The sequence below is a fragment of the Fukomys damarensis genome, unplaced genomic scaffold, assembly GCF_012274545.1.
Source record: "Fukomys damarensis isolate Sample0158 unplaced genomic scaffold, DMR_v1.0_HiC HiC_scaffold_5, whole genome shotgun sequence".
NCBI lineage: Eukaryota > Metazoa > Chordata > Mammalia > Rodentia > Bathyergidae > Fukomys > Fukomys damarensis.
The window spans coordinates 66,019,628-66,028,200 of NW_022900917.1; the positions used below are offsets into that span (position 1 = coordinate 66,019,628).

Genomic DNA, 8,573 nt, shown 5'->3' on the forward strand with positions numbered 1-8,573 from the left:
AAAAAAAAAAAAAAAAAAAAAAAAAAAAGATATAGGAGTGGAAGTAAGGAAGCAGGGAGGAAAGATGGGGCAGATGATGGGCCTGGATTATAACTCAAAGCATAACAGATATCCATAACCCTGGCCTACTCTTTATGTATGATTCCCAAAATGCACATAATAGAAAGGGGAAAACTGGACATGTGTGACCTTTGCCTGATGACCAAGGTCACTGACTACTGCAAGAAGCAGTGTGCAGCACAAGAGGCACACCCAGCTGTGCCCAAGTGAAGGAGCTGGGCTTCTGGTCACAACATTCTGGGAGAGCCCTGGCACCTCATAGAGTCCCATGTGTGCACTCCCACACATACTCACTGCAGACATGCCCAGTCCCCTGCTGGATGGGGATGGCTCCTGCAGGCCAGGGGCCTCCTCCCCACCAAGTGTGGAAACCACATGGGCTTTGGCTCCTGGCACATGTTCTGTGGTCCTCATGGTTCTATTTGCTCTCCAGTGACACAGCACATAAAAGAGCTCCTGGAAAGGAACACTAAGAAGAAATCCAAATTGAGAAAGAAACCCAAGCCTTATGTTGAAGAGCTGGATGGTAGGGCCTCTGCAGCCTGGCGCTGCCTCTGTACCATTCTGCTCTCCCGCCATGGCCACCTGGCCTCTTCTCTAACCACTTCTGGGCCGGGGAGGGGCACTAACCTCAGGCCTAGGACCTCCTAAACCTGGAGGCCCTGGTGGCTGACAGGACACTACCTTTCTTGGGGATACCCAGAGCAGTTCCCAACATGTTTCTTGAGTTCTCGGTGGGCAGGGGACATAAGGAACAGCTGCCCACGACCCAGAGGCACCCACAGGTCAGTGTCAGGGCTTAACCTGAAGCTCACAGATGTCAGGGCACCCTGTGGCAAGGGTCTCCATGGTCCTGTGCTGCAACCAGGGAGTTAAGTCTGTTATTCAAAAGTCAGCACGGAATCTCCCCTCTTCTACAGTGGGCCCCCAGGAGGGGGATCTTGTAGTCTGGGATCCTTCCACTTTCCACCAGCATCCTTCCTGCCCTTTGCCTGGGCCCTGGGTCAGGATCAGCCTGCCCAGTGGTTTCCACTGACTGCCAAGTCAGCTCTCTAATGCCCTCACCTCCACCCTTGTAGCAGCTCTGGTCCTCCTTCACCTCCTCTGTGCAGAGCTGCATCCACCATGGATGGCCTGTCTGGAACCCCTTCCTGCTCTTGTTTTGCTGTCCTCCTCTGGAAAGCCCTTTCTGACTGATTACTGCCCTTGGGGACGTACTGCAAGGACAAGGAGCTTTCTACAAATGAGGCCTGCTTAGAACAAACTCTTGGGCCAACAGGAGGCCAGGAGGGCATCTGCAGGGCTGGGCCCTTGGTCTCAGCCAGCAGCCTCTTAAGACTGCCCTCAGTAGTTTTTCCCAGGGCAGCTGCAGTCCAGGGTGAGGTTCCAGGCCAAGGGCATCCTCAAATCACATTGGAACAACAGTGGAAGGAGCTCTGAGCTCCTGCCTGAGCCAACCACTGGTGCCTGGGAACTGGACAAACACCAGCTGTCCAAAAATCTTGCAGTAGCAAGGACATGGGCCTGGGTAGAGCTAGCAAGGCCTTGTAGTCCATATTGTCAGGTGAGGAGCAAGGAGCAGGTTGCCTGGACGTCACAGTCAACCCCACAGAGCCTCATGGCCAGGACCTGGCACAGCAAGCAGGGACTGTGGAAAGCTGCTCTGTCAACCTGTGGGCAGCAGCCTCCACCATGAAACCAGACTTAACCTGCTGCCAGGTAGATGAAAGTGTAGGCGGAGCTGATGATCCCAGCAAGGCCAGATTGGGGGCCCACAGCAAAGCATCTCACACATTTTTTTCTGGGCTGACTTTTTCCTGGGCTGGCTCCACATACTGCCTTTTTCATCTTCAATGCTCAACAGATAGCAGGTCTGTTGAGCTTCCTAGGCCCCTAGGGCACATGTGGCCTTGGCTCAGTCCTTCCTTCTCCCAGCAGCTGTAATGCCAGCAACTTGTCTGCTAAACATTCACTGGTATCAGGCTCCCAGCTTACCCATAAGACAGGTGTCTCTGTCCCCATCCCACAGGGAAGAAACAGGCACAGAGTTTTCTTGTGCCACACCACCACCAACAACAACCAAAAAGCAGTAGCCCCAGGATTCTGTCTTACTCCTGCCAAGTGTAGGCTGAAGGCCTGAGCATTGGCCACCAGGGGTGGCCCTGTGTGCCTAGTGAGGTCCTGTCTTCAGGGACTGGGAGCAGCAGCTCAGCTCCTTCCTGTAGTGAGTGTGTTCCAGCCACTGAACTGAGCCAGAAAGAAATACTTCAAAGCTTGCCCTTCTGTGCCCTGAATGGCATGGCAAGCTGTGGCCCAGGTTCCCCTGTATGTGCCATACATTCTCTAAAACAAGAGCCTTACAAACAGGGCAGAGTGGCATATGATGGAAGGTTCTGGCACTGTCAAGCTGACTTGAGTTTGGGACCAAGACCTTCTGCCAGAGTCTGTGGTTCTCCAGGGACCTTCCAGGAACTTGGAACTGTGTCCAGGACTTAAAAGTTTGGTTTTTGTTTTTTCTTAAGAATCTCCTTAACGTACAATGACAACCATTTTATAACTAGAAAAATTTTTCATAGACACATTTGTTTTTTGAACTGGAGTCCAAGCTCCCTTGTGTCCTGAGACATTCACAAGAAACTGCTTCCTTTCAAAGAAGGCAAAAGGATTCCATCTAATAGCTGGGATCTAGAGGCCTCCCTAACCCTGGCAGTTGGCAGGCATTGGGGTTAGTAGTCAGTGCCTTCCAGAGGGGAAGGACATGCCCAGAAGCATTTAGTCAGGTCACCTGTCTGTCCCTGATGGCTTTTCTTGATGTGTGCTCTTGTCTTCCTCCCTCTTCTTTCCTGCCTGGGCCAGGAGGACACTGCAAAGGTCCAGATCCCCAGCACCATGCCCTTTCCACCCCGCCCTCCAGGACCACCTTTGGAACCTGAGCTTTGGGGGCTGAGTTTCACAGAGCCCCTTCCTTGAGAAAGGAGTCTCAAGGTGGTCCTGCTGCTGCCTCGCCCTCCTTCAGGGGAAGAGGGTACTGCTTCAGGATGCTGGCATCTGCGCTACACTATTCCTTCCCTTCCACTGTGGACTGTACCTTGGACCACTGTCTCCTCAACCCCCATGCCTATCCCCGGGTGGGGCTCCTTAGGGCCAGCTGGGGGAATATGGAGTAAGGTTTGGAGGCTTTGGGACCCAGGCAATCCCTGTCTTGGCAGTGATTCTTTAGAGGGGAGCATCCTTGTCCTCTCCTGTTGGAAGGGTAGGAGGGCTGGCAAGAGGGTTTTCTCTCCCAGCCTGGCCCGTGGAGGTGGGGAAATACCCTTTTTTTTATGTAGGTCTCTGCTCTAAAGGACATTGCCTGGGAGAGTGAAGACCATTGCCCTGGTCAAGGGGTAGATGTGAATCTGGCCAGTCATACTGTAAGGCCTCTCTTTGCAAGAGCTGCCCTTCCTTGCCCCTTCCTCCCAACTTTAGTCCCTGCACCCACTTGTCGGAATCAGGCTGACCAACACCCATTCTTTTTCAGGGGTGGCGATAAGCACCTATGCCAAGTACTGTTACCACAAGCTGCAGAAGGCGGCCCTGACAGGGGCCAAGAAGGTACAGGCACTTCTGGGAGCACCAGGGTAGGGTGGCAGCAAGGCTTGGGAGTGTTGGCTGGAAGAGCATGAGGGACCCAGAGCCCAACTAGGTGGCTGGCCAGGAAGGCCTTTGAGATCCTTTGTTCAGGGGTAACCCAGTTCAGGAGCAATGTAGGCAAAGGGGTTGTGGTGTAGGCCAAGGTGTCAGGCAGCCTACCTGAGGTAGGTGGCCAGCTTCTTGTCTATGCTCAGCTTTCCCTCATGCATGGTGTGCAGAGTTAAGGAGTAGGATCCTGGCAACACTGAGCTGAGAACTCAGCTGGTATGGCCAGATGCAGGAGTCAGACACAGCCACAACAGCCAAGAGACCTCCCACTGGAAGAGACCCTCTTCCTTGGCAGTCTCAGTTTACCAGCCACTGCAGTCCCTGGAAGCCCAAGCCTTCAGTATTGGCCCCTCATCCACCCTTGCCTTCTCCCATCAATGTCCAGCTCTGGCCTCTGCTCTAGATCTCATTCCCTGGTTTTGACCCCCTTTCCTTTTCCCTTACAGCCTACCTCCATCCAGGAATTCCTTTGGGCCCCTTGTACCTGTCCCAAGGCCTGGCCTATCTTCCTCACTTTCTCTCCCTTCTGCTATGTTGCCCCACCACAAGGTTCAGCCCTACAGTCAGACTTCCAGAAGCATCACAGATCATCTGCCCCAGGCCTCTGTGTCCCTGTCAGCCCAGACTGGCCCATTCAAGAGTGGCTCCCATCTCCTCACATAACCTGTGGGGTCACTTGAAGCTTTGTGGTATAGATAGCCTGGAAGGAGGCCACCTTGGTGACTCCAGCTGAGCATTAGTGGGGAGAGACTGCTGAGCTGAGCATCTCTGGAGGGTCAAGGACAAGGGGGATGGAAGCAGGGAAGCTGAGCCAGACCAGAACAGGAGAGTGGTTGTCTTCACAGGGGCTGAAGAAGCCCAACGTGGAGGAGATCCGGCATGCCAAGAACGCCGTGTTCAGCCCATCCATGTTTGGCAGCTCACTGCAAGAAATCATGAGCATGCAGAAGGAGCGCTACCCTGACAGGCAACTGCCTTGGGTACAAACGCGGCTCTCCGAGGAGGTGCTGGCACTCAATGGTGACCAGACGGAGGGCATCTTCAGGTGCCATGCCAATTCCGGGCCCTGGGTGTGGGGGCCACAGGCATGTCTCCACCATGCATATCTGGCAGCCAGGGACCATTGAGTCAGGCCCCTGTTGCTGCTTCAGAATAGATGGAAGGGTGGGCTATCTTATGGAGGCAGATCTTGAGAGGCAGGTCTGCTGGGTCCCCCATCTCTCCATAGCAGCAGCAGAGCCAGCCAGGCATATGGTATCTCTGTAGAAGTGGCCACCAGGGTCCTGAGAATGCTTGGGAGACAGAACCAGTGCCTAAGACATGAGCCTGAGGTAACATGCAGCTGGTCAGGTACAGCATTCAGCCAGATAGCTCAGCATCCCCAACTCATATTGTGAAGGGATATGTGACAGCCCCTTGCCTGCAGGTGGCAGTTTCCTGTGGTGTCAGTTACAGTTGTGACTCACCTGTCAGGACCAGGGACATCCAGGTCCCCCAAAAGTACAGCTGGGGAAGTTGAGGGTTGCAAGTTTGGGCCTTGGTGCCCCTACAGAAGGTCCAGGAAGGGATGTTAGCCTGGGAGGACCTCACATCCAGATCCGTGTGCATGGGGCAGGGACCCAGAGGAGGGCAGTGAGACCCAGAATCACATACCCCAGAGAAGGAGGTAATTGGGGCAGAGAGGCCTTGAGGGCCTGTACCACCCTACCCCTGGGCAGCTGGACAGGCCACGCTCTCCCAACTGAGACCTGCTCTGTACTGCCCAGGGTACCTGGGGACATTGATGAGGTGAATGCTCTGAAGCTGCAGGTGGATCAGTGGAAGGTGCCTACAGGCCTGGAAGACCCCCACGTCCCTGGTGAGCACTCAACCCACTCAGCAAGGGCAGGTCTGGCCCAGGCCATGGTGCCTCAAAGGGTCCTTAGGTGCTGGCCCAGAAGGGAGATGGCCACTCACCCCTCCCGGGGCCACTCAGTCTTGTCCCTCTGTCCTTTACCTCTGGGGCCCACCCTGGCCAACTTGCCCACTTCAGGTAACTTTCTGCTCTGGGGCACTCCAGCCAGAGCAGAGCAGCCCAACTTATGGCTTTGTGGGGCCTTCCTGGCCAGCTCCTCACAGCAGCTGCACAACACTGCAAGAAACTATATTATGCAGTCACTGGAGCATCATCCCCAGTGCCTCCAGGATTGAGGCATGGCCAGGGGACCCTTCTCAGGACCCCTCCCTACACTCCTGGGTGTGGCCCAGCGGACCTTTTGGCCCTGGTGTCGCCAGAGCAGGCCCCTCTGAGCCTCACTCGTCCGCAGCGTCGCTGCTAAAGCTGTGGTATCGGGAACTGGAAGAGCCCTTGATTCCGCACGAGTTCTACGAGCAGTGCATCGCGCACTACGAGAGCCCCGAAGCCGCAGTGGCAGTCGTGCACGCTCTGCCCCGCATCAACCGCATGGTGCTGTGCTACCTCATCAGATTCCTCCAGGTATGCCCCGTCCCCGCCTGCCCTCTACCCTGCCCCATCCACTGCTCCATCCACCCTTCTTATCACCCCTTGCATAGGTGTTTGTGCAGCCCGCCAATGTGGCCATCACCAAGATGGATGTCAGCAACCTCGCCATGGTGATGGCGCCCAACTGCCTACGCTGCCAGTCAGACGACCCGCGCGTTATCTTCGAGAACACTCGCAAGGAGATGTCCTTCCTGCGTGTGCTAATCCAGCACCTGGACACCAGCTTCATGGAGGGTGTGCTATAGCGAGGGCCAAGGCAGCATGGGGCCCCGCTGCGGACCAGGAGCAGCCAGGCCGAGGCTGCGCCACCTCACCCCAAGAAGTGCCTTCTGTTCCCGGTGCCGAGCACACTGCCCTCCCCTTCCCAGGCGCGGGGTGGGCGGACGGGGGCGAGAGTATTTTTTCTTGGGGTACCCATGAGTCTGGAACCTGTGCATAGAGATATAAATAGAGCAACAGAGGCCAGGACGTTTGCTAAAAGACACAGTCTAATCCGACGCCCTTCGCCTTGGGGGCTGACCTCACGTCGCCACCCTGCGGACTCGACCAGCCCTGTGTCGGCTCCGGTCCACCCGGAATCTGAGTTCCTCCAACTGTTGTTAAATTTCATTTACCCCAGTTTTTATATATATATTTTTAGAGTTTTTATTTATTAAAAAGAAGCCCAATCCGCCGTGTCCCCTAGAGCAGGGTCCTCCTTCCGGTGAGCCCCGACTTTTTGAGGCGGCTCGGCGCAGGCGCTCCATCTGGCGCATTGTGTGAATAAAGTTCTTGTGAATACTCAGCGCACTGCCTGCCACTCGCTTTGCTTCTGCTCGGGATTCGCGTAGGTCAGGGTGGGACAAGGCTGCCCCCTGGGGGCCGGAACCCAAAGCGTACAAAAGTGGCGCCGGGGGGGACACTTATTGGAGAAACACGGCACCCCGAGTGACCCGCCGAAGGCTTCCGGTACGGAAGAATGTGGCCGCTGCAGCGTGGGGGCCTTTCCTTGTCCTTTGCCTTGGCTCGGTCTCGGGGAACCCGGACCTATAGCAGGGAGAAAGATGTCTCCTACACGCAGGGGCAGAGCCCGGAACCCCGGACCCGCGAGTACTTTTACTATTTGGATCATCAGGGCCAGGTGGGGGTGGGGTGAGGTTTGAGTCCCGGGGTGGGTGGAGGGGTCTGCTAAGATTCTACCAAAAGTCAGGCGCAAGCTGGTTGCGCCAAGGCCGTCCTGCCACAACCCACTGGGTCTTAAGTCTTACGACTGCGGGTGCCTTAAGGCAGCCTTGCCTATCTTAGGAGCCCTGCCTGGAGCATCCAGCATACCCTAGGGGGAATTTACCAGGTAGAAGTGGTACATCTGCGTGTGTGTGTGTGTGTGTGTGTGTGGTACCGGGGATTGAACTTGGGTCCTTATGCTTGCGAGGCAAGCGACGGAACCACTGAGTTAAATCCCGGCCCGTAGTGGTACATCTTAATTACAAACCTTAAGCCCGGGATAGTGGAGCATGCCTGTAATCCCAGCACTTGAAGGCTGAGATAGCAGAATCGCCCAGAGTTCGTGGCGAGGCTAGGCTACATAGCGAGTCCCTGTCTCCAAAAAAACAAACAAAAACAAAAACAAAAACTGGTGAGAAACAAGGATGCCGGCCCGGGGAAACAGCAAGTAAGCCCTGCCTAATAGTTCAGGCTGGCCTGGAACTCTCTATGTAGCCCAGGCTGGTCTCGCACTCGCTGCAATTGTGCCTCAGCCTCTGGAGGGCTGGGATTACAGGCGTCCGCTACCACGCTCAAAGAATCCCCTAGATTTACAGTGTACACAAAGAAGCAAGGACAGCTGACACAGGCCTGGGCCTGCCGTTGGGACTCATTGTCCACTGCCTTCCGCTGTCTGCAGCTCTTCCTGGATGATTCAAAAATGAAGAACTTCATCACCTGCTTCAAAGGTACGGCTGCATTCCTTCCTTCGCCCCTCAGGACGTCCAGCGGTCTCACAGAGGCCAGAGCAGGCCCTTAACACCGTGCGGGGCGTGGTGCCTCCTGGGGAGTGGCCCCTAGGGGTCGCGTAGTGAGTGTATGCACCTTCTCTACCCCTAGACCTGCAATTCCTGGTCACCTTCTTCTCCCGCCTGAGACCCAACCACAGCGGGCGCTACGAGGCCTCCTTCCCCTTCCTCTCGCTCTGTGGCCGAGAGCGCAACTTCCTGCGCTGCGAGGACCGGCCTGTGGTCTTCACGCACCTGCTGACGGAGGACGACGGGTCACAGCGCCTCTCCTACTGCGGCGGGCACGAGGCCCTGGTCGTGCCCTTCGAGCCCGCGCGCCTACTGCCCCTGGCGGCCAA

The 8,573-nt window shown here is 55.9% G+C and overlaps 2 protein-coding genes across 7 annotated transcripts in view; both read left to right on the plus strand.

Annotated features, from left to right (window-relative positions):
• The window catches only part of Arhgap39 (Rho GTPase activating protein 39), a 100,738-nt gene extending 93,716 nt beyond the window's left edge, over positions 1 to 7,022 (plus strand). For 5 of the 6 annotated variants that reach the window (XM_033760792.1, XM_010630458.2, XM_033760793.1 and 2 more), the window contains 6 exons: positions 494 to 586; positions 3,581 to 3,654; positions 4,587 to 4,786; positions 5,508 to 5,599; positions 6,048 to 6,217; positions 6,295 to 7,022. In XM_033760792.1, the coding sequence (XP_033616683.1) occupies positions 494 to 586; positions 3,581 to 3,654; positions 4,587 to 4,786; positions 5,508 to 5,599; positions 6,048 to 6,217; positions 6,295 to 6,489 (824 nt within the window). In that variant the 3' untranslated portion in view covers positions 6,490 to 7,022. The remainder of the gene's footprint in view (positions 1 to 493; positions 587 to 3,580; positions 3,655 to 4,586; positions 4,787 to 5,507; positions 5,600 to 6,047; positions 6,218 to 6,294) is intronic. The other variant, XM_010630460.2, reaches the window with a different exon arrangement.
• A 117-nt stretch (positions 7,023 to 7,139) lies between these two features.
• Positions 7,140 to 8,573, plus strand: part of CUNH8orf82 (chromosome unknown C8orf82 homolog) — a 3,938-nt gene continuing 2,504 nt past the window's right edge. Inside the window, exons 1-3 of the mRNA XM_010630671.2 lie at positions 7,140 to 7,364; positions 8,127 to 8,175; positions 8,327 to 8,568. Coding sequence (XP_010628973.1) covers positions 7,203 to 7,364; positions 8,127 to 8,175; positions 8,327 to 8,568 — 453 coding nt within the window. The 5' untranslated portion in view covers positions 7,140 to 7,202. The remainder of the gene's footprint in view (positions 7,365 to 8,126; positions 8,176 to 8,326; positions 8,569 to 8,573) is intronic.